Source organism: Drosophila virilis, chromosome 2 (genome assembly GCF_030788295.1).
Source record: "Drosophila virilis strain 15010-1051.87 chromosome 2, Dvir_AGI_RSII-ME, whole genome shotgun sequence".
Lineage (NCBI taxonomy): Eukaryota > Metazoa > Arthropoda > Insecta > Diptera > Drosophilidae > Drosophila > Drosophila virilis.
This window is the reverse complement of record NC_091544.1, coordinates 6,614,179-6,641,146: the sequence shown is the minus strand read 5'-3', so window position 1 is coordinate 6,641,146 and position 26,968 is coordinate 6,614,179. Positions and strand designations below refer to the sequence as shown.

At 44.4% G+C, this 26,968-nt stretch overlaps 6 protein-coding genes across 10 annotated transcripts in view; 3 read left to right on the top strand and 3 right to left on the bottom strand.

Moving 5' to 3' along the window:
* Positions 1–35: 35 nt before the first annotated feature.
* On the bottom strand, positions 36–1,059 carry LOC6630765 (RNA-binding protein 42). The gene has a single exon (XM_002054588.4). The coding sequence runs from the start codon at positions 945–947 to the stop codon at positions 39–41; it is 909 nt and encodes a 302-aa protein (XP_002054624.1). The 5' UTR covers positions 948–1,059; the 3' UTR covers positions 36–38.
* Positions 1,060–1,362: 303 nt separating this feature from the next.
* On the top strand, positions 1,363–3,096 carry Rheb (Ras homolog enriched in brain). Its single transcript, XM_002054589.4, has 5 exons — positions 1,363–1,672; positions 1,931–2,002; positions 2,204–2,411; positions 2,484–2,613; positions 2,676–3,096. The coding sequence occupies exons 1-5, from the start codon at positions 1,624–1,626 to the stop codon at positions 2,763–2,765; spliced, it is 549 nt and encodes a 182-aa protein (XP_002054625.1). The 5' UTR covers positions 1,363–1,623; the 3' UTR covers positions 2,766–3,096.
* A 577-nt stretch (positions 3,097–3,673) lies between these two features.
* Nup93-2 (Nucleoporin 93kD-2) lies at positions 3,674–6,403 on the top strand. The gene is made up of 4 exons (XM_002054590.4): positions 3,674–3,922; positions 3,982–4,165; positions 4,228–5,615; positions 5,674–6,403. The coding sequence occupies exons 1-4, from the start codon at positions 3,765–3,767 to the stop codon at positions 6,338–6,340; spliced, it is 2,397 nt and encodes a 798-aa protein (XP_002054626.1). The 5' UTR covers positions 3,674–3,764; the 3' UTR covers positions 6,341–6,403.
* On the bottom strand, positions 6,357–7,736 carry LOC6630669 (uncharacterized). The gene is made up of 3 exons (XM_015171398.3): positions 7,609–7,736; positions 7,037–7,410; positions 6,357–6,978 (listed from the first exon to the last, which is right to left on the bottom strand). Exons 2-3 carry the CDS (start codon positions 7,287–7,289, stop codon positions 6,380–6,382), a joined length of 852 nt encoding a protein of 283 aa, XP_015026884.1. The 5' UTR covers positions 7,290–7,410; positions 7,609–7,736; the 3' UTR covers positions 6,357–6,379.
* Positions 7,456–16,837, top strand: LOC6630670 (uncharacterized). 3 transcript variants are annotated; one of them, XM_032439327.2, is made up of 13 exons: positions 7,456–7,565; positions 8,486–8,787; positions 8,852–9,059; positions 9,733–9,804; positions 10,851–11,172; positions 11,261–12,470; positions 12,532–12,891; positions 12,954–13,411; positions 13,498–13,596; positions 13,677–13,987; positions 14,051–14,333; positions 14,396–14,560; positions 14,619–16,837. In XM_032439327.2, the coding sequence occupies exons 2-13, from the start codon at positions 8,583–8,585 to the stop codon at positions 14,823–14,825; spliced, it is 3,900 nt and encodes a 1,299-aa protein (XP_032295218.1). In that variant the 5' UTR covers positions 7,456–7,565; positions 8,486–8,582; the 3' UTR covers positions 14,826–16,837. The 3 variants fall into 3 exon arrangements, with proteins under 3 accessions (XP_032295218.1, XP_032295220.1, XP_032295219.1); XM_032439328.2 differs by lacking the exon at positions 7,456–7,565 and adding an exon at positions 7,750–7,850; XM_032439329.2 differs by lacking the exon at positions 9,733–9,804.
* A 1,620-nt stretch (positions 16,838–18,457) lies between these two features.
* Positions 18,458–26,968, bottom strand: part of Itpr (Inositol 1,4,5,-trisphosphate receptor) — a 23,260-nt gene continuing 14,749 nt past the window's right edge. For 2 of the 3 annotated variants that reach the window (XM_070207103.1, XM_070207102.1), the window contains 15 exons: positions 26,738–26,913; positions 26,520–26,675; positions 26,304–26,457; positions 26,098–26,242; positions 25,998–26,024; positions 25,302–25,936; positions 23,973–24,231; positions 23,687–23,910; positions 20,823–23,621; positions 20,477–20,669; positions 20,298–20,420; positions 19,884–20,056; positions 19,663–19,827; positions 19,172–19,603; positions 18,458–19,109 (listed from right to left, as the gene is read on the bottom strand). In XM_070207103.1, the coding sequence (XP_070063204.1) occupies positions 18,543–19,109; positions 19,172–19,603; positions 19,663–19,827; positions 19,884–20,056; positions 20,298–20,420; positions 20,477–20,669; positions 20,823–23,621; positions 23,687–23,910; positions 23,973–24,231; positions 25,302–25,936; positions 25,998–26,024; positions 26,098–26,242; positions 26,304–26,457; positions 26,520–26,675; positions 26,738–26,913 (6,228 nt within the window). In that variant the 3' untranslated portion in view covers positions 18,458–18,542. The remainder of the gene's footprint in view (positions 19,110–19,171; positions 19,604–19,662; positions 19,828–19,883; positions 20,057–20,297; positions 20,421–20,476; positions 20,670–20,822; positions 23,622–23,686; positions 23,911–23,972; positions 24,232–25,301; positions 25,937–25,997; positions 26,025–26,097; positions 26,243–26,303; positions 26,458–26,519; positions 26,676–26,737; positions 26,914–26,968) is intronic. The other variant, XM_015171396.3, reaches the window with a different exon arrangement.

Genomic DNA, 26,968 nt, shown 5'->3' with positions numbered 1-26,968 from the left:
AAATTGTTGGTTGTGTTGATTTAGTGTGGTCCATGTTTTCAACTCATGGAGTTGAACGCCTGAAGGAGCACTTGCTTCTCGCGTTCCTTTTTCTTGACCACATCCAGACTGCGCTGTCGCCAGGTGCTCTTACGCAGCTTAATGGGCCGACTGCCCACGTAGCGACCGTCCATTTCCTTCATGGCACGTATAAAGTCAGCCGGTTCGCGGAAGCTGACAAAGCCGAATCCTTTGCTTTTGCCGGTTCGTTTGTCGCGAATAACGCGCGCCCTCTGGAAGGATGGGAACTTGTTGAAGGTGCGCGTCAGCACCTCGTCGTTGACATCATTTCCGAGGTCGCCACAAAAGATACGAAAATCATCATCCGGCCAATCCGCCAAAGAGGCATCCTCCCACACAGTGCCACCGGCAATACGCACAGTCTTCCGATCCTTCTTCTTGCGCTCTGTGGTCTGAAATGATTGCAGCGCCGATGAAGCGCGCGCTGCTTTAATAGCTTCTTCTGCAATCGGATTGGGTCCCGATTTTTCAGCCTTAAGCTTTTTGAGTTTTTGCGTAACATCAAACTGTATAGAATTTATGTTAATGTCAATTGCTGGCGCCGTGGCCACCGTCGGCACATGCACCGACTGACGACACTGATAGAGCTTCGGCGCACTGCTGAGCACGACCGGGGTGGCGGACATGGGTTTGGATGGCGAAGTAGATGAGCCGCTGCCCGTGGGTACGAATGTAGACATAAATGTGGGCGGTGGTGGTATTGGAGGCGGTGGCACCGCCATGCGAGGCTGATGCTGCTGCAATTTCTGCTGCACGTTGTTATACGTATTCGCCGCGATGATCGGGCGTACTTGATTTGGTACAAAAAGGTTTCGCGCTGGCGGCTTAGAGATCTCCGCTTCGAAGCGCGAGAGCTCATCTTCGATATTGCGACGTTTTGTGCCCATTTCGAAAGGCGTACGCTATTGTTGAGATGTCAACAATAAAAATTCAAAACTAGATACAAATTTTCAATCGTAATGCTTCAGAAAACAGATGTTTTTGGCGACCATTAGAGATGTGAGTTTGGCCGATTTCGATTACAAAAATGAACAGGAATTATTAGTACTTTTTCAAAAGTACCACTACCCATGTTTTTTAATATATTGATATTTTGAGGCGCTTATACAAAGATTGGTTCGTTTATTAGTCAACCACTTACGTTACGAAGTCAACATATATAACCCATTACTTAGAACACATCTTACCCAACTGCCTTAACTTAATAGACTTGTAGAGCGGAAAATAGAAAATTACAGTTTTTTTTAGGAACAAACTGTGCGCGCTGTTAATAACAGTGCAGCGAATGTCACAGTTTTAGGGTGGCCACAGTTAAGAAAAAAGCGTAGTTAGTGTGAAGTCAGAATGTTTTCTGTGAAATAATACATAATTGAATTAAACAATAAAAAATTGAAACTACGCTGCAGCAAGCATACAACTGTGATAGCAACAAGTATCTAGAGCAAGCAAATAGCCCGAATAAATCGAATAAAAGGCGCACACAGACGCACGGACACACAATTATACACCCTATAAAGGGCAAAAACAATTTTACAAAGTAGAAATAATTAATTGGGCTACATAATGCCACCAAAGGAACGCAATATAGCCATGATGGGCTACCGCTCAGTCGGTAAGTCTATTGGACTCCATCCAATCCAGCTCCAGCGCCAGTCTGACTAATCGCACTGCGCTGCTGCTGCTGCTGTTGTTGTTGTTGTTATTGTTGTTGTTGTATGGCTTGTGGGTGCGTGTGCGTTGTTGCTTGTAGTTTAATTGCGTTGTATTTTGACAACAGACACAACAACATTGCAAACAATTTAAAATACCTACGTACATGTATGTGTGTATATGTGTAAATATAATAATTGCGTTTCACCTGCATTTACAGGCAAATCTTCGCTCAGTATACAGTTTGTTGAAGGCCAATTCGTGGACTCTTACGATCCAACAATCGAAAATAGTAAGTCATCTAGCAGCTGTTTTTTTGTGAACGCGTAACCAGCGTTCACATATCAATTGGGATTAGTCATAGAAAGCACCATTTGTGCAGGATGCTGATGGCATTCTACGTTCATGTGCATGTGGCTACCGAGTGCACCACAAAGAACGCAGTTTGATAAACGATTAATGTGTGTACGGGCTGACTTTCATTAAATTACAGCATTCACCAAGGTTACACGCGTCAACTCGCAGGATTATGGCGTTAAGCTGGTCGATACGGCGGGACAGGATGAATATAGCATATTTCCGGTGCAATACAGCATGGACTTTCATGGATACGTTTTGGTCTATTCCATAACCAGTCAAAAATCCTTTGAAGTCATTAAAATTATATACGAAAAACTGTTAGATGTGATGGGAAAGAAATAGTAAGAAATTTGAAAAGCACATCAAATTTAAACTAGATTTTCAAATGCCTGCAACATTGTACACTTTTTTAGTGTACCTGTAGTCTTAGTAGGAAACAAGACGGACTTGCATCAGGAACGCACGGTTTCCACGGAGGAGGGCAAAAAACTGGCTGAATGCTGGCGGGCAGCATTTCTCGAAACATCCGCCAAACAAAATGAGGTGAGTCCGTTCACGTGTGATAAGATTAATTCGATATTCATATTGAACTTCGTATATTCCAGTCTGTCGGTGATATATTTCATCAGTTACTTATGCTAATCGAAAACGAGAATGGTAATCCCCCCGAGAAGAGCAGCTGTATTTTATCATAAGCACTTGGCAACCGGCAGCCAGCAGCCAGCGTTAACCATTTTGAAGCTATGGCTCGTACAATGGCAATACGAAATTGTTTCAATATCTATTGTTATGAAAACACCTTGGTCCGCAAGAAGGGAAAAATTTACAAACTAATAGTCTTAAGTAATAACAGCAAATGAAAAAGAAAACATAAACTATAATCATCAAATATTTAGGGATCCCTAATGTTGCCTAGCAGCGTTCGTGGTGACTGTTTAGCAACAAAGCAGGTTTAAGTTAGTACACTTTTTCACAATAACAATTCAGTTACAAAGTTCATATGCAAAATAAAATATGCGACTTATATTATCCTTAGTTTCAATTTAAATATAATTTTTACTAGTAATAAATCAATGCGTTTTTTTTTTTCAATAACTGGCATTTGTTTAGTTTCCTGTTTTCTTGTTGTCAAACAATTTAAAGAGAGTTTTGACTAGTTGGAGCAAATGCTGGACGAGATGTTTTTCTACTTCTAACTCAAGCTGAGTAAGAGAATTATAATCTTCTGATGAATCTATGGGAGAAACTACGCATCTAAATATAAATTGGAAAAACGAAATTAGTGACTGCAGCCTTTATGTAGATTTCACAAAAAGGCGACAATATTTAATAAGAAGACTAATAGATTGCGTACTTATTATTATGATTAGTAATTTAACAAGCGTGGAACAGACAACAGATAAACAGCTTGCTGACGATGTATTTGAAACGGATTGAATGGAAAATCATTCTATCGTAGCAGCTGATAATAAAAATATAAGAAATCTTACTAAACTGTCTCTGGAACTAAATTGAAGGCTGTGGCAAATAATTATTTTAGTTGTTTTTTTTTTTTGAGTTGTGTTCATATTTTAAATCACGCGCCAACAAAATCAGTGCTGTGTATTGTGAAAACATTTTACAATCAGTTTCACAGCACTGGTTGTTGTTTATGTTAGTCCGCGTTTTTTATTTGCCGCTGAGAGATTTATAAAATGGATCTAAATACGCTACTACAACGTGCACAGAACCTTACAAAAGAAAAGGATGAATGCGAGCTACCTGGCGTGGAGCGTACACTTCAACAGGTGCTACAAGCCACCGAGGAGCTACACAGACGCGTCACCCAGACCGGCACCAAGGAAATACAAGCGTAAGTGTTAACTCCATGCTGCACGGACGCGCTCGTGAATGTAAACTATTTATTTATAGGCAAATACTGCTTGGCTCCAAGGGCATCGATCTGCCGAAGCTGAACCAGAAGCTGGAGACGCTCAGCGCGGGTAAAACTTTCGAGCCCCTGGATGTGGCTGGCGCGGACACAGATGTGTGCACGTTTCTCAAAAATGAACGTGAAAATGCCATTTTGTCTGTCATCGAGGATACCAATAAAAATGTATGTAATCCATTTGGCAAAACAGAGGTTGACATTCAGGTTTATTACCATACGATACGCAGATCAGTGACTCGGTTAGTAAGCAAAAGTGGGCAAATTTGATCAGCAGCTGGAACGAGGAAAAAACACGCTTGCTGGACGCTTTGATTGGACCATCGCAGAATTTCATCGATTTGCAACGGCTGCCCGACCAGACAATATTGGCACCAGAATGCCATCCGCTCTCCTGCCTTGATAAGATGGGCCTACTATACGCCCAGGAGCTGTGCCAGTACAATGCACTCGTGCTTAAGGGTGGCTCTCGTCCAAATCTAATACAGAAATACGCACAGTTGACCAGCACTTTTGGGGATGCTCGCCTCACGGACATGTGGACGCTTCTTGCCTGTGTGACTCAAGTGAGCGAAGTCCATCAGGAAGATCCCATCAAGAGCCGCCAGCAGCGGCCAGATTTCGTATTGAATGCCAAATTGTATCTGGAGCAACGCTACAGGTTCTACATAAATTCACTGGTGACCGTGGCCAGCGATGCCGACAGTTATCAATTGGTGCGCGCCTACGTGAGTCGCTGCTTTAGCGGACAACAAGCCATTGGTCTGGTGGACACAGCTGGCGGCAAGCCGCTTTGGCCGCTTATCTATTACAGTCTACGATGCGGGGCTGTTGAAACCGCTGTGGAGTTCTTACATGAAGCTGGCTCAAGCTATGAGGAATTCGCTCAGCTTATTGCAGATCGAAATGGAGGCATGGTCAACTCCAAGATTGAAAACCAGCTGAAATTACAGTATGCGAACAAAATACGCAATTCAACTGATGCCTATAAGAAGGCGGTATACTGCATCCTGCTGGGCTGCGACGCCAACGAGGTGCACGGGGAAGTGGCCAAAACAATCGACGACTTTATCTGGATCAGATTGGCCATGCTGCATCCCGGGGACTCAACTGGCTATGGCCAACTGCAGAGCCTGATCATAGACACTTATGGCGAGAAGTATTTTAATGCTAGTCAACAGCCCCATCTTTACTTCCAAGCGCTAGCACTCACCGGTCAGTTTGAGGCAGCTATTGAGTTCCTGGCTCGCTCGGATGCCAATCGGGTGCACGCAGTCCACATGGCCATAGGTCTACATGAGCTGAGCATGCTGGGCGGCGTGCGAAGCGTGTCGCAACCGTTGCTCACAATTGACATATCGGATCCAACGCCGCTCCGTCGTCTCAATCTGGCGCGCCTCATTCGTCTCTATGTACATCGCTTTGAGGCGATGGACACTGCCGAGGCACTGCACTACTATTATACACTGCGTAACCTGCATGATCCCAAGGGACGGAACATGTTTCTAACATGCGTTTGTAGTTTGGTCGTAGACAGCGGCGTGCTGGACACCAGCATATTTGATTTGATATTTGGACACCGACAGCGGGCAAATGTCAACGATGACGAACTATCGGGGTATGTACATATAGCTAGTCAGTTCGGATGGTTTAAGACTTTTTAATTTCCTCCACAGTGGCCTCTTTGGCCAGTTCAGCTGCTCAGAGTTTGACACGCATACCATGGCTGGGCTAGTCGCCGATGAGCTGGTAACGCGCGGCAACTTTGAGATGGCTGTGCGGCTCTATGAAATTGCTGGAAATCTAAATTTGGCACTGAAGTATATATCCATATTGTTGGCCCAGGTGGTGCAAGAGCCTCCAGTAGAGGGAACATTGCGAGCGCGGCTTAGCCTGGAAGCACCGCGGTTTAGCGCACGCATGACTGCCCACTCCTCGGATATAGAGCCTAAGATCTATGTCAGCTTTACATTGTTACGAGATTTGCTCACGTTCTTTGATAATTATCACGAAGGCAAGTCCAAGGCGGCGTTACAGCAGCTTCAGCGCATACCCAACATCATACCCAACAGCACGGAGGACGTGGCCAGCTGCCTGGCAAACGTGAGACAATTGAGTGGCGATGTCATCAAGGTAATACCCGATGTTATGGTGGCCGCAATGGACCTGACTCTCACAGAATACAATCAGTTGAAGCCAAAATCAACATCAAACAGCTCCATACAGCAGCAGCGGTCAAATGAGCTGCGGGAACGCGCCAAGGCCATTGCCAACATGTCCGCTACTATGCCGTATTGTCCCACTAACCAGCGTCTGTTGCAGCTTGAGCTGCAGATGCAGTAAGATAAATAAAATCGTATTAAAAGGTGTTTGGGCTTAGATTTATTTGAGCAGCAGCCAAATGTATTCATCTTCGTCTTCTTTCGCATTTACGTGAAGCATTTCCTCCAGTTGAGCTATCTTTTTGCGCATGGCGTCAATTTCTTCCTGCATCTCGCGGCACCGATTCTCCTGCGTTGCACACTTGTTGCAGTTTATGTCACAGATCTGTTCTTCTCCGGCATCATCCTCGTTCTCTTCTGCCTCAACTGTCTCGTTGCTGTTCGTGCTAATTAATGGTTCGTCTTCGTCATTGTCCATGTTCCCATTAATATTATCCTCTTCAAATTCAATGTTCTCCGAGTCTTGTGGCGCCTGCAGTGGATCGAAATCTTCTAGGCCCAAATGCAATTCAGGATATGCGTTCACGACGAGTTTGCGTCTGAGTAAAAAACTTGGTCGAAAGTGCTTCCGGCATATGTCGTAGTGTTTCCGCACATCTTGTAATCCGCATATTTGCAACCATTTGGCTCGTAGCTCCGGTTTCGTTGGAAATGTGTGTAATATGTCTGGTTGCCGCACCTTACAGTTTCTAACACAACACTTCCGCCGCCTCAAAATTGTTTTTGGCTTAACGGGTTGATGTATACCCTCAGTTTTACCTATAAAACGGAGACGGTAAGTTCGGCTCATCAGCTCTCAGCTGTTTGCTCTACCCACCTGTACCCAAATGGAGTGTTGGCACTGCCCAGGGATGTAACTTTTTCTTGCCGTGACAATCTGGTGTGAAGTGGCGTCGGCATATTAATGATCGGCAGGACGAAAGGAAGCGGACGTTCGTAAGTCCTAGATTTTCTTTCCACTTTTGGTTCATTTCGGGATCCATTGGAAATTTAAATAGGTTTGTGAAATCCTGCAAGCCGCTGGCATTACAGTTTATTGCCATACATTTTCTCTTCAGTTTGGGCACCATCAGGAATGCCTGTGCTCTATTTTGGAATCGTCGCGCAACTTATTGGCATAGTGCTGAACAATTTGTAATTTCATCTCTAAAGACATCTGTTCGTCAGCTGGATCCATGTACTTAAGAGGACCTAGAAAACAGTATTTTACGAAAATTTCGATTCAGTCACACTGCAATATTTATCGATAGTTTTGCTTATGCCTCTCGAAATGGTAATAGGGTTTTAAGAAAATGCGTAGTAAAGTTAGTGGAAAATGAAAATGTTTTTTGTGAAATAAAACAAGTGTAAGTTTCAATCATAGTTCCAGGTTGTGCAAAACAATCTTACCATTGCTGCTGCTAGTTACAAAACGTGTACCGCACAGAGTGCAAATACCATGAAGCTCTTGTGTATTTCGGTTTGTCTCTCGCCGCTTGTCAATGACTCTAAAACTGTTGATAACGATTAATCATCGATAAGTGAAACCCGAATAATAGTAGTAGTACAATTTCTCGCTCTGGATTTAGTACATGTTTACTTACATACAAACGCACATGCTAGGCTAATAGCAACTTGATATATAAAACAAGGTAAAAGGCGTCTGTAATCCAAACCCGACGACAATATGAAATGTCTTGTGTGCGTGTGCCGCAATAAAAAGCAATAAGAAGCACAAGTGTTGTTTGTGTGCTGTGGGGGTGGTGAGGTGGTTAGTCTGTGTGTTGGGCGTGGAACGCACAATTGGCAGGCATATGTATATGCAATATATGTATATATGTGTGTATATTTTTGTAAAGTCCAGCAGACAAACAAACTCTGTCCGAATCCGTCTCGCCAGAGTTAACGAAGCGCGAAATTGAGTTAAAGTGACTTGTGGGCTGAGTGTCGTCGGATTTTGGAAGGCTGTTCACATTCACCTGTGTCTCTTCGTCATGTTAGTTGGTGATTAAAGTGTTAACTTAGCTCCTTAATTCGCCTGCGCAAAAAACTGTCTGTGCTCACACGCTTCAGCTAATTGTTTACATTGTGTTCGTCGCCTTGCTGGAATTTCTTCTAAAATTCATTTGTGAGCGATCTACATGCGCACGCACACATACATACGCTTACAGACGTGTCTGTGTGTTTTCAATTGGATCATTAATATTAATATAGGCGCGCATTTCAACGATTTCAATTGGCATATGTGTTTGGCGTATGGATTAACGGATTCCATAAATATTTGCAGCTTTTGATTTTAATATTGAAAAAAGAAAAACACATCGCACCAGACTGTTCGCAATGATGGAGTAAACAGCTGCTGAGAGGGGGAACACACAAGCACCATGTCATTGCAGCCGACAGTTGCAAGCGGCAGCGCTTCGGGCAACCCTCAGTTGCTGCGCCCCCAGACGCTGGCGGGTCCGGAGCGGGAGCCCGTCGAATTCAACATCAATCTGGTTGGCGCACCGCCCGAGGTGGAACAGCTGGTTCAGCAGATTAAGTGCGTGGCCGAACAGTTTCTATATCACTGGAAGAGTTTTCCCATTGGTAAGTGCACAGCACTGCAAATGTGGTGAAATAAGTGTTGATTAAGTTTTGTGGACATTTACAGTTCTGCCCCAGCCACTGGCGACTAGCACGCTTAATGTAACGGCCAGTAATGCGACAAATAGTGTCAGCGGTCGCAAAAAGCGTCCTATTAATCAGAGTGACCTATTTATAGCGCCGCCCTTTGATGAATTGGATGCGGTTGCCTCCGATGGCAGCGGCGAGCCGCGTCGCCTAACAAATGCACAATTGAAAAGTTTGCGCGAAACTGGGTGAGTCTGGGGTCGTATGCATGCATGCACACACAAAAATTCGATGGCTGCTGTCTGGCAAGGAAGTTAATGATAATGATGATGCAGGCGAGCAGAAAATATCCACAATTTTAAAAAGCAGCATGCGCACAAGCACTGCTGTCGGCGCGTGCTTTTCGCTGAAGATAAACACTAAGCCATGAAACGATAACATTCAAATAAACGAACTTAGCACTGCCGACTGCAAGCCGTTGTGCTTACATATGTACATATGTATGTAGCTAACATTAACATGCCGCTGCTAAGCTTAGCAGCACCGTTGCACCACTCTGCGCAGCTGTTCTACATACTACATACTTGTTTTATGCAAACGCTTCGCCCAAACAACAGCAAACATCATTTGACACTTTGCGCACGCTCACGCAGCTGTTAACAAAAAAAAAAAAGAAAAAGCAAAAGCAACAATCCAAATAAAAGCATGTTCCACAGTCTTGGGGGTAAACGGAGTAAATTGTTGTTTTTTGTTTAGTTTCGTTAAACGTTATTTGCATGCAACATTTTTTTGAAATATATTTTATTCAACTTTACAACATTAACATAACGACAAAATGCGCAAATATTATGTGTGTACGTAACTGCATACAGTTACAATTAACGTAAACAAAATGTTTGTATGTGAAATATTCCTGTAAAGCTTGCAAAAGGATAAATATGGAAAGCCGAAGAAATTAACTTTGGAACAATTGGAAACAATACGTAAAAATGGGTAAATAAACAATAAGCAACAAACTAAATAAAATCAAAATAAATGTTTTGCGTGTTTGCCATATTGCATATCAAATTGTTTAGTCAGTGTTCCTTATTTTATACCGATTGTACATACATATACAAATATATACACGCATACATATAAAGTTCTCATTTTTCTTTATCCTAACATACATAAATTATGCGTGGTAATTTCTATTCTGTGTTTTTAAATACACATTCATAATTTACGCTACGCCAAATTTATGCATGCCGTCGAATCGAATCGAATCGAATCGAAAATTCAAAAAAACGAATGCCAACACGAAAACAAACAGAAACAAAAAACGTTTTGGCAGTTCCTATGAAAATGTTGCCTCTAGCGTTAAAAGTTTAATTGCCTTTTTTTCGGAACATAACTTGTGTGTTTCTTAAAAACATTTTGAGTTATCCATTTAAAGAATTCGTAGAAAGATTTTGACAGAGTTGTCAAAGTTTCAATAATATTATTTCATTTGCAATCTATAAAAAAGAGTTTATCAACAAACCGCCTGGTCGAAATAAATATTGATTTATATTTATCCTTATTTTACATATTCCTTAATTTATAGTATTAAATGGGTTGTAATTCCTTGTTGTCTTAAACTATTTTTTAGTTAGGCAATGCCAAGGCTGCAAATCCGTTTTGAATTTGGAAGTAATAATAATAATCTATGAATTATGAATAGTTGGTCATAGAACCAAAACCCCGAATTCTATGATATTTTTGAGTTTGCAGCTTTGGGCACCATCCAATATACAACAAAAAACAATCATTTCACTTGCACACACAGACATTTTAAATGTAATTAATTAAATAGTAGCATAATTTACACGGATGCGGAAGAATACTCTTAAGAATCTGGCCCACGCTTGAGCATGCCTATAATTTGTCAATAAGTTGTGTCTCGTTCTCGTCTCAATATATGTGTACATATGTGTGTTTTATGTTGCCTTAAATTATTAGTCGCTATAAATATATTTTCGTATGCCCTCTATCTAAGACTTTCGCATTTGCATTCACAGAGAATTCGATGTTCCGAGCTTGCATTTTACAGGCCAGGTGCACAAGTGGCGCCTGTCCCAGCTGCTGCAAAAGGGCACGCTGCGCGCCCACGACTCCTTCTTAAGCGACTTGGCCTTGGCAGCGCGTTTTGTGGTCGTCACGGCCCGAGCTCGCATCTTCTCGCACTTCTTTTCAGTGGTGCATGCAGCGCACGCACTGCTGGAAGCGCTAATCCGGCTGGTGGACATGTTTATCGGTGTGCCCGCTTTGTTGGCACACAATCTGGACTACAAGATCAAGGAGGAACGTTGTCGCTTTCTTATAGCTGAGCTGGTGTGTCGGGTAAGTGCGAAGAACAATGACACTGAGCAACACTCTGGAAACCTTATTTGATTGGATGACGGTTTAATCTGAATCATTTGCCTTGCAGCCGGAGTTCGAGGACTGTCTGGATGGCCTGTGCTCCTATGTGCGCAAAATGCTGCGTCGAGCTACCATGGAGAAGTTTGATTTCAACAGCTGTGAGGTGTCTCAGCCCGTGCCATATCTGTTCTTGACGCCCAAGGGCCAGGAGATCGATCTGCGTCTGTTCTGCCGGGACATAATGCGCAAGGCGCTGCCCGTGCTAGTGGGAATACTGGAGCGCGAGACACGCGGCTGGTTTCTGCATTTTCGTGAGCGCCTGATTGCAGAGCTACGCGCCAAGAAGCTGACCGACAAGGAAATTGAGGAGGAGGTCAATGAGGCTGTCATGAAGGAGTATTTGCAGCGTGTCTATAGCTCCATCATGTCCAATGCCAAGCTCGCCGAACTAGGTAACGGTGTGTCACAGCTGTTGGTGGAGCAAGCCCAGTCAGTGGTCATCATGTACAAGGCCGTTGACAAGGTGCAGCAGGACATTAAGCGAACGCGTGAAGACCATCAGAAGTGCCTGGCCAACGATCACTCTGTGCTTTCCCGCGTGGCGCCCTGGCTACGCTCCAAGCTGCGCCATGCCGAGCAGCACAAGCTGTACAAGTGCGCCTGGTCGGCGCACGAGGAGGCCCTCAAGATGTGCAGCCAGCACAATCTGCATCAGACTGCCTACTTCCTGTCGCGCGATCTGGCATTCATGAAAGAGCGCGAGCCAGTGCTGCTCAAGGAATTGAAGAATGCTAAGACGCCAACACGCAGCTTCCAATGGGCTTGTCGCATCTGGTCGCCGCAGTCTTGGATTATACGACGCAATTTTCAAGGGCAATCGGATGTGATCCCCACGGTCATAAGCCAGCAGGCCACTTCCATAGTCACTCCACGCTCGGATCCCAGTCAGCCGGTATTTTTGGTTGAGAAGGAAATGATACGCACCACCAGCACGCGCTGGCCTTTCTGGCGTCTGTTGAATCTGCTGCAGCGAACCTGGTGCTGGACTTGGAACATGATGTTCCTCCTCGGCATTCTTGTTCCCTGGTGCAGCCCGCTCGGGCTGCGCGCCCTCTTCTGCATCAAGCCGTTCATGCCCGACCTGGAATTGTCTCAAATTAATGGCACGCTTTTCCCACGCAAGACCAGCATCACACAGACGTTAGCCTCACGGCTTATTGAGCTCTGGCGACACATATCAAAATCACGCACTCACTTCGAAACGGAACCAGACACAGGTGAGGTACAACTATATTTGGTTCTTGCAACAATCGGTAATCTTTATTAATATTCCTGTAGGCTTCATTGGCAAAGGCTTGACACGCAATTTGAATCGAACTTGGAATTACTTTGTCAAAGGTTTTCTGGGCACCATTGTCATTCTGTTTGCATTCCCACTGATATGCTTGGCGACATGTTTCCTCAGCATTGGGCTGGCATTGAGCGCACCGCTTTGGATTCCAGTATTTGTTCTTCTGTTGCACATCTACATGATACTCGTCTATGATTTGGACGCGCCGGACAACACTCGAAATCGATACTGCATTCTGCTGGAGGCGCTCATATGGAACTTTCTTATTCAGGGCTTACTGCAACCGCTGGCGGCGATTTTGGTGGCCACGCTGCTTTGTCCGCTGGCGGCAGGTCTTGTGCTGATAGGTAAATGTGTGAATTTATGTGCGTTTTTAGAGAAGATTGCTAATTGTTTATAATTGTTTTAGTTGGCGTCGTTCGATACACACTGCGGCTACTTTGGGATTCGGTAACGTTTCATTTGTTCATTAAGAAATGCGGACGGGTTCCTGCCTCGGATAGCATTGCCGTCAAACGCATTGCTGGTCCGGGCTTGGCTTTGGACTATTATTTCATTATACGGCCGGAGCAGGCTTTGGCAGCACTAGAGGCTAAAATGGAACTGGACGAGCTGCAGGCCTATCAGCATGCCACTGAGCGTGTGGTATTGCAGCCACAGCAGGATTTCTTGCAATTTGTCGAAGCCTGTTTTGGACCCTTTTCCGCCCAGTTGTCGAAAACGGGTCCATATTTAGCACTCGATCGCGAGGCTCAGGATTTAATGAGCTCACTACACGAAAAACTCGAGAAACGTCGCAGGGAATTACAAACGAGCCTAACTACGCAGGTTAAATCGCGTATCAAGCTGAACACCAAAGAATTGAAGGTATAATCATACAGTCTGTCCGATTTAGAGCTATCTTGATCAAGCTTGTGAAACATATTAAAGCTTATGTACTTTGCTCTTTACAGATTGCAATACAACTGGCCGCCCATTTACTTGAGAAATACTATCCGTCTCATGTCATCGGTAGACTGTCCATTAGCGAAGAAGAATTTTGGGATAATAAGGTAAAGAAGATCTGCTGAATAACGAGATGAATTGACATCATATATAGTTAACGTAAAATCTCTCTATGGTCGCTTTGCAGGGTCTCTCGGTCAACGATTGGCCGGGTCTCGCGGGTCTCATATATACCGAGATATTTAGTTTAGATTTTCTAACGCCATTGACTGAAAATGATACGCATTTTAAACTAGAACCACATGCCTCGCTAGATCTAATGCGCTACACGGAGATGGTAAAGAATGCCAACGATGTGATCGGTTCCAAGGGACTGGATTTGTTGGGCAATGTGTATGCGCCACGCGGCAATGTCCAGGTGCATTTACCATTCCTGGAAGTGACCGCATTTAATCCGCGCTCACGCATCACGTTGACTTTTCGTAAGCCCGAGAAGCGGTAAGACATTTGAATGCATTCCCAACACATGAGATTCAACTTTATCACGTTTGATTGTTGTAGCGATATGTCCGTGGGCCTAACGACGCCACGAGTGCGCGCCCATCGTGCTCAACATATACCAAAAGCCACGCAGGACGCCCAAAAGCCTTGGCGTCCATGGAAACAGAAGTGCGTGGAGCGAAGCGTCACTGAGAAATTGCTGATACCGCTGCCAGTTCCACATCCTGTTCACATTGCCATTGCCATTTACAATCGCGATACGGAACAGCCAATTCCGCTGGACTCAGAGCTTGTTTGGGAGATACTCAAGTCTATCGAAGACTGCCAGAACGGCGAAGCTATGGTATGTGCGCTTTCAATTGAACTAAATGTATATTTTGTATTAAAATTCCATATTTGGGTCAGGCTGTGCATTCGGTGGCGCGCTATCATGGCGCCGTCATGGAGTCTAGCAACGATTCGTTGGCCAGCAGCAGTAGCATTGGCAGCACGCGCGACTCTGGCTCCGGCTCGGTGTCTGGCTCTAACTTGGGCAACGGCACGGAAACTTTACCATGTGGAAATCGTGAGGTGCGTTGGTTTAAAAAATTCTACTCTGGAATTTTTAACATTTCAATGCTCGATTTAGGTTTGCACGCAGGTCAAAGTCGACGCAGAACCAGCACCCAGCGCATCCGGTTTTCACTGGACCCTTAGCAATTGGGGTGCCGCGCAAACGGCACGCCGACGCACTAACTCCAACGTGCGCGTCGACCTGGCCAGTCCCGAGGACATATCGCTGGATACGGATAGCTCGCGTGCTGTTTTTAACAACGCATATGGCACCACAGTCTAACAGGCTTACACTGGTTTGGGCACACAATAGTATATATACAAATATATATATTTACCTTTATATACAGACTAGAGATACAATTACGATTATGTATAAACGCGTGGGCTTCTTAGCTGCATTTCTTCTAAAAAAAAAATAACACTTTAAAATTATTCGCATTATCCAGTTATGCTTTTGTATATCGCACGCATAACAAATAACATTTCGCGAATTAATAGCTTTATTTAAATTTGAATTATAACAAAGGCTATGAAAGGCAGAATATGTCTGATTGCTGTCGCTCAGCAGCTAAAGCAGCCATGCTAGTTAAAGTGTAATATGAACAAATCTATCCATATACATATATCTATATTTACATATATATATATGATATATACACATAAATGAGTTGTTAGTATACAAACTTATACATGCATATATACATATACATATACATTTACATACATATATACAATGGATTCACAGAACAATCTAAAAAGCAAACCAACTTAATTCTAGTCGCAAGCAAGTTTTATGCAGCAATTTAACTCAAATTTTTCATATGCAACTAATTAATTAAGAATACTAAAAGCAAACGCCTCAACACGTATGACTTCGATGACGATTTTAGACCAGTACTAGTTTTTTTAATTTTTGTTTTCATTCGAACAATAACAAATTAACTCACAACACACTGTGGTCCATAAGTAAATTCCATCGGCTTTTATGTTTAAAGCTTCATTTAGCATTTTTTAGAATGCATTTATATTGTAGCAACTAAATATTTTGTATCTCGATAGATTTTCAGTTAAAATACTATAATTTTTTTTGCAACGTCAAATTGTTCTTTAGTGTCACCTTTTGGTCAATTTATTAAAGATAGTTTTTCCGAATATTTTCAAGTATCAGATCAGTCTAACATTTTAAATATCAGTTAATGGTTTCAGAGATAACTTTTTGTAAAACATGAGTAATGAACGACTTTACAATATAAAGCAATGTATAAACATTAGACACAAGCCTTAGTGAAGGTAGCTATCGTCTACGAAGACACAATCTAATGTCATTCAAAGAAAGATATATGTATACCAACTCTTTGTAGGGTAGATAGGTATTCTAACAGCTGGATCGTGTTTCCAGTGCACAACATTTGTTGACAACGGTGGAACGTTTTCCACATGTGTGTATATATTTTTAATAAATACATATGTCAACATGAACAAGTGTAACAATTGCAACTGAATAAATATATATCAGATGAGAAACTCAAGCAGAGTCCAGTGCCCCTTCAGGTTGATATTAATGGACTGTAGAAATAAGCGCGAGTTGTTTTCAACAAGACTAAAGTGTTCTTATTGCCTTGTACGATTGAATGTCCATTTTATCATTGAAAATTATTAGTTAGAATTTCGATCAGTCGAACCGATTAAACTACATTTTTAAGCACGTTTCGAAGCTGTTTTACGGCATTTTAACCGATGGAAAACAATTCTGGCACACACTGTGCAATGGCCATGAGATTTTCTTTGTACCTAACAAAAGATAAACTTAATTTTAATAATCAAAAATAACAATATTGTAAATGCCACGAATTGTTCTATGAGAATTTGAACAAATATTGTTAATTAATATTAATTATGGTATGTCAACTAATTTATATAAACTAATACATAGTACTCTTACTAAACGTATACTTCTAGGTATATGCCCCTTAGTTTTTACAACTACTATTTCTGCTCTCTACTCTTCCAAACACTAATACGATTTATAAACGATAGTAATAACAATTAACAAATTAACGTACAAAAGCAGCATTAAACAAAAGGCAGTAAATTGTAATTGATAAACTATTCACATTTATAAATATACCAAGCTAATACATAGCATAAATGCTAACAATAAGAAGAGTTGCAATAAATGTAATTCCACTCCTACCCCTAACGTATATCTATGCCCTCCAAGTATTTACAACCAAACTTTCTATTTTATATTTACGTTAATTGCCACACAACTTAAAGTATTAATTAAAAGTACCTTCACTTTACACAATCATAACTTCGGCAGCTTCCAATATTATGTTAAGATTGGCGAAATAATTTTGTTACATTCTTCAAATTTGTTCCACACCTATTGCAATAATGAAATTATTTGTTTGGTCATGCTTCAATTAAAGCCTATCCTGATAAATAATTTATACAAATGCTATTTTCAGTAGAAGCAAAAAATTGAACAAACGAACCCTAATTATGTTTTTAAGCTAGAGTAAATCGAATGAAATCTTTACATACATGCATACAAACATACCCGACATACATAAATATCTAGTTATTAAACTTTAAACATACTGATTAAAGCAAGAACGATAATCTCAAGAGCGCATTGAACAATTTTATGAAAATGAACCGTAGTATAATTAATATGTAATAAAAAATGTTGGATAAAAAATAAAAATTGCATGTGTTTTTACTGTACAGACTCTTACATTTCGAGGATACCCAACTGTATAAATAAGTTTTTTATTTTATAGATTTCTCTGTTGAGCTTTTAAATAGTTCAACCAAATATAATGGGTTTTTCAAATAATTTGTTACTCTCCTTTCTCTATTTGGGATTGTTCTTCAACTTTAACCCTGGCAACGGATTATGTTGCCACGCTATGATAAATTCTCATCTGGCCTGGGAAAACTACAAGACGTCTAATTGTAGAAATCATTTTTCTGGAAATGTTACAAAATTGGAAATAGTACATAGACGAGATTTGTATCTATCGCATAGATGGTTTTACAACTTATTTTAATCAATATATTATTTTTATATAATTCTACACTTTATTTTTGATATTCTTCATTTAAAGTAGCTTAATTTTAGAATAGATTCACTTAGGATTTTAATTAAATGTTAGCTTATAAAAAATTAACCAACAAAACTCGTACCGTGTACAAGGTAAACAATTCGAATAGATGAAAACAAGCGAACAAATCACAATAATTAGTTAGTTTTGGTTGCAAATGTAACATGATTAAAAAAAATGCCAATATTATACATACAATTACTCTATAAAAATTAATAATCAGCTAGATAAGTAACAGAAAACAGCGTAAATTAACATTTAAGTAATTATTCCAATTCGCTTTGCGATAAATTGTAATTGATAAAGTATGTAGGTATAAAAATGTATATAGAGATATATAGTTGGGTGTATATAGTAGATGGGGAAACAACTTGTCTAAATTGTGAAAATGCGGATCAAGAAATCCACTAAACAACATTTCAACAGCCCTAAGTTTTCTGAGTGAGTTCAGTTTACAATATATATATATATGTATATAGATTTGTTTCTACGAATGTCCTTATGTGGTAAAGTATTTAGTTGTTGTTGGTTTCGTTTGGAAATGGTCGAGTCTTAACTTCTTCTGTGCTGAGCAAATCTCTTTTAGAAAATCGAATCCAATACAACGTTAAGGCATATTCAAATTGAATAATTGATCATGTCTAGGATAAAAATAAGTGGAGTTGTAAGTGGAGCAGTAAAACGTCTCCTTTCGAGTAGAAAATATAAGTAGAAACCCAACGGAAATATTTTGATATATATTGATTCTACTGAGATTTTAACAAGTTACTGTGGAATTTGTGGCAATACTTTAACGTTTACATCTATCTAGTGCAAGATCTACACAAGGGAATGTCTAAAATTCAATTGCTTTTAGTTGGCCTCGACCCGTTGGCCCAATCTTTGCTTCACTGAAACGGCAACAGGCAATTGGCTGTCGTGTTGAGCAGTCCCAGGCGCTGCTTCTGTTTGCGTTGCTCCGTCATGTGATCTTTGAGCTCGTGCAGCTGTGTCGACAGATTCTTGATGAGCAGCTGCGTCTCCAGTAGCTGCGCCTGCATGCTACGCAGCTCGATCTGCTCGCCATCGGCGTCCACAGCGGCTAGCGACATGGCGCGCAGTCTTGGGAACCATTCCAATATGCCCGCCTTAACCATGGCATACACATAACTCTCGGGGCCCGTGAACTCCGTGGGATCCTTGACCTTGACCAACACTATGAAGTATAAATAGTGCCACATATTGTGCTCGCTCTTGATGTGCTCCTCGAAGCTGACCGTCTTGTTGTCGAAAGCCGAACGGTTGAGCGAGCAAATGAAGCACGTCGTCTTGAGTATAGCCTCTTTCTGTTGCTTCTCCGAACGCAGGTCCGCAAACGTGTCGATGATGACGCCAAAAATTAAATTTAACACGATAATAATCACAATGAAGAAGAACAGCAGATCGTAGATGACGCGCGCCACAAAAAGACCCTCCTGCCGGGCAAACAAATCTTGAATGAGATCATTTCGATTGCAACTGAAACTTGCCAGCTTACCTTGCTCGAAGGTGCTCTCAGAATGTCCCCAATGCCGCCGCCATTGCGCAAGCCCTGATTCAGTGTTGTCACAATGCACATGACCAGCGAGTCACAGGAACGCTCCTTGGCTTCACCACTGCCGGCGGCAGCTGCAGCCACCTGCTGCTTGGTGCCGCCATTGCAGACGCCCAGTTCGTCGGGCATGGCGCAGGACTCCTCGGGCGATGCTGGTACCGAGAGGGTCAAGGGACCGATAGTCGAGGCAGCCTCCTGCTCTTCAAAGTCCACCGGGACGAGAAAATCGTCTTTGAAGAACATGTAGCCAATGATGGAGAAGAGATAGACCAGAATCAATGCCAGCACGGCGGTCAAAACAATTGAGCGTCCGTTTCGGGTAACCGAGCGAATCACGTTGACCAGCGTCTCCTCCCGGTAGACCACATCGAAGAGCTACAAGATGCACCGCATTAGATAGAGATAAAAATGGCAGGTGATCACGCGCAACTTACCAGCAGGGAGTAGAAGAACGGATGGAAAATGAGTCCACAAAAGCAAAAGGCTATATAAATGCAATGGTAGAGCAGCTGAAAGTCGGTGATGATCTTGAGGAAATGCTTTTCCAGCGTGCCCTTGTTGCCCATGATGCTCACGATATGAACGCTCTTCAGAGTCACCTGCACGGACATATTGTAATGTTATTTGTGTAGTTATTAGCTGAACAAGTACTTACCGTAACGACGCCCAGCAAACACAGTGTCGACTCCGGGCCAAGCATAAATATAAAACGAAGAATTACGGAGCCAATGAATGTGCGTATGCCCGATTCGCGAGGTAGCGTAATTACTATTACCAGCGAGAATATCAGAATGGCCCAGAAGAGCAGCGAAATGTGCGAGCTGAGCTCTAAAAATACAAGAGAAAAAAGTTCACATTTGTGCCCAAAAAAGTATGCTATAAATATTTTAACCGAATAACATTAATATAACATTCACTGTTAAATGTAAATGTTCGTTTACATCGTTGCTGTTAGCTGTTTTGTGGCCCAAAAAGTCATAACATAAAGTTCACTGTTGAACTTAATGTTAATTTACTAACAGCTGTTAGCTACTCTGTTTATACATTTTTGTCATCTACGCTTTCATACCTGGCACAGTATTATCAAAGGGATAGAAGAAAGCCACAATCATATTGATCACAACAACGCAGTTGAAGAGTATATTGCTCCACAGGGACATGTAGCTGCTAATCCAGAAGAGCAGCGGCTGACCTGTAAAGGATGTAAAGTTTGGCTTCAAAAAATAACACAATATGCATCACACTTACTTCGCAGTTTCTTTTGCCATTTCATCTCATTGAACATCTCCTCGGCTTTGTCAAAGAAATCCGCCACTTTGGAGCCCTGATCATCGCGTTCCGCCGTGTTCAGTATTTTGATTTTCGTATCCGTTGTTAAGTACTCGCAAATTTCAGGTATGGGAAAAACAATTTGTTCCAGTGTGCGATCATTGCGAACAATCTGCGAATGCAGGAAGGACATTCGGAATAAGAACAAATCGGAATAATATGACATATTGTGGTAAGTTGACAACTATTATGTTATCTAATTAACATTCTTATATTATGTAAAGCTGCTAGGGAACGCTTTTATTAGCATTTGTTCTGACTGTACCTCAATTTGGGCCGTGTGCGTTGCGTAGTACATGAGTGCCTGACTTGTTTTGGCATCGAAACTGGCCGATTGAGGATCCTCCGACGCTTTTAGTAAGGCGGCCAGTTCCTTGTTGTGCTGCGCCAGCTGGTGGCAGAGTATGTAGATGTTGTGTCCGACCTCGCGTGGGCTAACCGTTGCGTCATCATCATCTGTTGCGGCACTCGGCTCGTCCGCGTCGTCCTGCTCGTCGATGAGCTCCTCCTGGTGATAGGCCTTGCAGGCGACTTCGACCAGCTGCTTGGGATTCATGTTGTAGAGTATGCGCTCCGCATTCTCGCTATCGCCGCGACTCTCCATGATGGCCAGCAACAGCTTGGAGGCATTATTCTTTAGCTCCAGCACCAGATCCATGCGGTTCTCGCCCAGCGGATTTATGTTGTTCAATATCAAGGCGGTAATGATGTCCAGACCGTTCGACTCGTGGGTGGCAATACAGTTCTGGTTCTCATGGCACGGCCCCTGGCAGTACTCGGTGAGCGTCTCCAGCGTCTGGTTGATCAGCGCCACGTTGTGCTCATTGATGTAGAGACCGAGCAGGCCCAGGCCGCCCGTGGTAGAGCCGCAGATGCAGTCGAGAAACATGAGCGTCTCGGAGACGAGATTGTTGTTGGTCTTGTTGTTCTGATTGCGCAGCAGATTCTGCAGATCGGGATTGTGATTCTCGCAGAGTAGCTGCAGGAAACGCAGAATAGGCTGCATGACGAGCACCTTGTTGGACAGCTGATTGCGCTGCTCCTTGCTGTCGCGATGCTTCTCCAGCTTCTCGGCCAGTATATCCTCTAAGGGGCTGTTCACACTGATCGCCGAGCTCTCCTCGCCGGAGTGTATGTTCCGCGCATTGCCATAGGCACGCGCTGTGGCCAGGCCGGCATTGTGCAGCTCCCGCTTCAGTTCATCCGTGATGACGACGCCGTTGCTCTTGAGGCCGTGCTTGCGCGAGATCTTGTCCAGCTCCAGATTGCCGTCCTGCTTATGCTCGTGCGCCTTGGCCGCAATGTCTGTGGTGTTGACGGACACCGTCGATTTAATCTCCTGCTGGGCATCCTTCATCTTCTCGAAGAAGACCTTGAAGAACGCCTGGTTCAGATCGTCGCTGAGAAACTTCTGGAACATGCCCTTCTGTATGATCGGATTGCCGCCCTCGAGCAGCGCTATGCCCAGCTCAACGGCTTCGACAAAGATGTTGGGCGAATGCACCGATTTGATGACCAGCTCCACGACCAAATCCGAGGCGCCCTCGCGGTCCAGATGATTCTGCATCTCGTGCAGCGTTTTGCCAGCACGTGCAAGATACTTGGCGCCAGGTCCATGGGTGACCAAATGCAGCTGCTTGGCTGAGTCGGAGGTCGCCGCCGCCGCAGCCACAGCTGCCGCAGCAGCCATGGCGGCCGGCAGATGTGGATGCTCGTCCTCCAGTTTGGGCGCACTCTTGCACTGGAAGTAGCGCAGCAGGAGCGTCTCGCGCAGCGCATCGCCCTTTTCGCCATAGTTGACATCAATGGCCATCATTTCGCGCAGGGTGCGCAGCACCTTGACGCACATGCGCTCCTCCTTCTCCTCCAGCAGCTTCTCCGTGTGCTTGATCAGCTTGCGAATGAAGCCTCCGCTTTCGCAGCGCTTGCGCGCCTCGGTGCCGGCTGGGAACAGCAGCTCGGAGCGATAGAGTATATCGACCAGCAGTGAGAGCTCCGCTTCGACGACCGGCTTCAGTTGATCCTCCAGCAACGAGACAATGTCCTGCAGTCCTTCAATGATGGAGCGATCCCAGCGCATTAGCTGGGCCGACTGTTGGGTCTCGTACTTGGGCTGCTTGGAGGCCAGCAGCCACTTGGCGGTCTGGCGCGTCAGCATCGCCGTCTTGCTGGACATGTTGGCCACCTGCTGCTCCAGCTCCACCGGCAGCACAATGCTGCGCATCTTGGCCGATTCGGTCAGCGTACGAATGCAGGTCTCCACATTGAAGCGATCCGCTAGCGGCAGCCACTTGCATTGGGTGAGCCGGTACGTGGCCTGCAGCAGCTGCACGAAAATTAGCTGGCGCGACTGGACTATGGTGCTCTGGTCGGAGAAGGGGCTCGAGAAGAAGCTGCCCAGCAAATTGGTTACGCCATTTAAGACATATGCCAGCAGGGTCTTGTTGGCGGCGGCTGTGCTGTTCGAAACCAAGAGATTGAGGTCGACCAGGAAGCTCTTCTCGAAAAGGCTCCACATGTGGCCGGAGGCGTAGATCTCCTTCATTTCCACCTCGGTGTCGATGTAGCAATGATTGAGAAAGTCCACATACGCTTCCTTTACCTCGGGCATGCACAGCGGATGGCAAATGATGGTCACAATATCGTCCAGCGACAGCAGATTGTTGCACTTGATCTCCGTGTAGACGTTCTTGCCCATGGTGCAGCAGGCGAGCAGCTTCACCAGCTCCACATGGTACTTTAGCGGGCTGTCGTCGCTGAGCGGCTGGCGGCGCTGCTGCTGCTGCTGCATCATCTGGACAAAGTGCTGAAACGAGGTCTTGTCGTTGTAGAAGACCAGCACATCCTCGCCGGCATTGATGAGCTCCTGCATCACCATGTCCTGGCACTTGCGTATGAACTGATTCTCCGCCTTGACGATCGTCTGCAGGAACTGCAAGTAGGCCACATGCCGGCCATGGATCTCGATGCAGTGCACAAAGTGTTGGACCACCTTGTCGGTCACCTCGTTGCACAGCGCCAAATTGTCCTTGAAGATGGCGCAGACTGTCTTCGCCTCGAGTATCTGAAAAAGCGCACACATTTAATTGCCCGTCCAGTTGAGCGGAACTCGTCGGAACTGGTACTCACGCCTGGATTGAGGAACAAGTCGAGATGATTGTGCAGCAGTACTTGATTCTGTTGATTGCCCAGGCAAAAGTTTTGCAGAAACTCGTGGGCCAGACACATGAGCTCCTTCATCAGCACGTCGTCCTTCTCGTCATAGGGATTCTGCAGCAGATCGAGCACAACCGTGTGCACGCCCACATTGCGCAGCAGGCGCTGTTCGTGTTTGCGTGGCCTGACAATGGGACCTGAAAGGGAATAGGCTCAAGCATTAGCAGGATCAGGGATCAGTTGATTGAGGATTACCCACCGGCCGTCACACAGAACTTGTTCATGCGTATGAGTATCTCCTTGACCTTCTGATACTCGCCGCGCTGCTCCGGCGACAGCGTGGCATCATATTCCAGACTATCCGCACCGCCGGCGACTTCGCTGACACCCAGCTCGTCCGTCGCCTTGGCCTTGTACACCCACAGCTCCGACTTCTCCACACTCTGCCGCAATATGTCCAGGTCGGATTTGATCTGCTTGTAGGACTCCACATCGCTGTCGGAGACGAGCAGTTGCACCTGCAAAGTGAAAAGCCAAAGCGTAGCAGCTCAGACATTAGCCAATCCTCGAGAGTCATATCATAAATGTTCATACATACAAAATCAAAAGATCTTTCATTACGGTATGCGGAATACGTCCACTTTAGTGGCAGTTGTGTGTGTGTTAGCAGTGCGTGAGGAGTGTTAGTTGTTAGTCACAAGAGAGTATTTGATGAGAGATGCGGTTGATTATACGGATTAGTGGCACGAGACTCGACATCGAGTGCGTGTTCGAGTTCGAGTTCGAGAGCGTTGCATGCAAACCCAAGAGAGATGAAGAATAGAATTTACAAATTAGAAAGCAACAACAAAGCAATCAGCCAAGCTGCCAATCGGTGTACCGATCCATTCAGATATCGTCTAGCATGCCAAAATATATATAAATGTGCACTAATCAAATATGTATATCAAATTATTGCTAAAAAAAGAATTTCCCCAATCAAATACTATGTAAAGATACAAATAACCTACTTCAATAAAAGAAGCTAGAGTGAAAGAGTATATGCGGCACACCGAAGATTGAATACCCTTTGGCTTAGAATAAAGCGCCTAATTGTTGAGATTTGTGCAGATAATTTGGTCAACTCGTTTTCGCCCGATTCTTTATATTGAGCTGTAATATATAGTAGTCCTATCCGATTGTTCCTTTGGCATCTATATGATATGGAAGCTCGATGTTGATAAGAGGCACAGTAAAAGAAATGCCGAGTCTGATTAGGATCAGTTCAACTCTCTTATGGAGCTATAGCTGGCTCGTGATCCTTCAAAAGAGGTGCTTCTCTCCTATATACATAGGTTGGTTCTGCCCAGCATTCAAAGTTTGTTAGATCGAATTGACGGACAGATGGAGGACAGAGTCAACAATCAATCAATCTTTCATACATTAGCTAGCAAATTACTCAAGTTAAAGAAATCATTTAAATTATTAAGAGCTAAGCACATGCAGACAAATCGTCTAGTTTAACTAACACTTGATTTGAATAAACTTAAAAGTTACCTTAATAAGTGCATTAATTCGGCATACGCTGAGGGAATCAGGTCGGACTTACCTGTCTGAAGGCCTGCAACACCTCCTGGCGCTGGCTAAAGTGACGGAAGAGCAGATGCAGTGCACCCGAGACGAGCGGCGCATAGTCGTGCATGATGAGGTGCAGCAGCACGCGCAGAAAAGTGCGTCCGCCTTGGCCATCCAAATCCAAGTTGGCCGCATCGCTGCGCTCGCAGTCAAAGATGCCCTCGGCCTGCACGCCAATCGATTCCAGATCGATATTCTTTTGGCGTGCCGCCGCCGCCGTGGCAGCCGCGGCTGCTGCAGCCATGGCAGCCTCCGCAGCGGCTATCTGCTCCGAGTCCGTGGTGCCTGCAGTGGCGGGCGGAGTCTGTTCCTCGTTGGGGCCGGTTTGCGTCTGGGCAAGCACCTCGGACTCGTCGAACTCGCGCTTGAAAATGGAGAGCAAACAGCTGATTCTGTAGTCCAGGCGCACATCCAGGATGAACTGCAGTATCTCAATGATCTTCAGCTTGGTGTCCATGACCAGCGGGTATTCCTTCATCAGCTGCGACACAGACTTGCGCTGCTGCAGCGCTATGGCGGGCGCCGCAATCGCCTGGCCCACTGAGCCCAGCGCCAGAGAGGTCATCACCGTGCTCATGTCCCCAATGGAGCGCAGCACGCCGCCCTCGGCTGTGGAATGGACACAAATGTTAGATTAGCTTAAATGTCGGGTGATTAATTAGAAGCTCACCCTCGTTGCTCGTCTCCTCTTCGACAGCTTGTCAGGGGCAGATCAGAGAGAACTTACTCAACTAACTTAGGCTAAGTGAATCTGCTTTGTTGGTACTCACATTCAATATCCGCGTTGACATATCCGCCGCCACTTGAGGTCTCCGACACGCAGTCCAGAATGGATAACAGCGTCTTGGTCAGGCGCAGCAGATCGCTGAAGCTATAGAAACCAAAGTATATCAAGTCCCGGGCCAGCTTGACCACCTGAAAGAGGCAAAGAGTTGGGTAGCATGGGAAATAGCTTCCTCTTAGTTCTGGCACGCACCTCAAAGGTCAGCTTGTTCTGCTCCTGATCCGTGAACAGCCACACCTTGGTGGCCACATTGCACAGATAGTTCTCCACGAATGCGATGGTCGTATTGAACTTGGCACGACAGGCCTGTTTGTTCTGATCCGGCTGCAGATTCTTGCCATCGTAGCTGCGGAAGAGGCGCTGACATTAGCTAAAATTCTCTGAAGGCATCTAAATCCAAATACTCACTCCATAATGGACATCTTGGAGGGTATCTCGCTCCATAGTCGCGCGTATTTCACAGGCGTCACTGGCTCCTGGGGGTCACGATCGACATGCATGTGCAGCATCAGGCGACAAAAGGATGCACGCAGCTCATAGGGCATTGTCTCATCGGACATGCATCTGTGGGATGGATTAGACATTGAGCAAAAGGAATTGGCCAATAATATAATTGGTTAACCCACTTTAGTATCAGATCAATATCCAGTTGGGGCGAGAGCCTGTTCAGGGCCAGGTACTGCCGGTTCAGGCACATGTTCGAGAACAGATTCAGCTGATGGCGATAATAGTTCAATATGGCCGCTTCCTGTTCGCAGCCGTCGGCTACGCTGCTGGCCAGATCCGCCATGGAGCGCGATGACTGAAAGCAAAGAAATCGCAGAAATTAGGGATAATGAGAAATGCAGGCCTGCAGC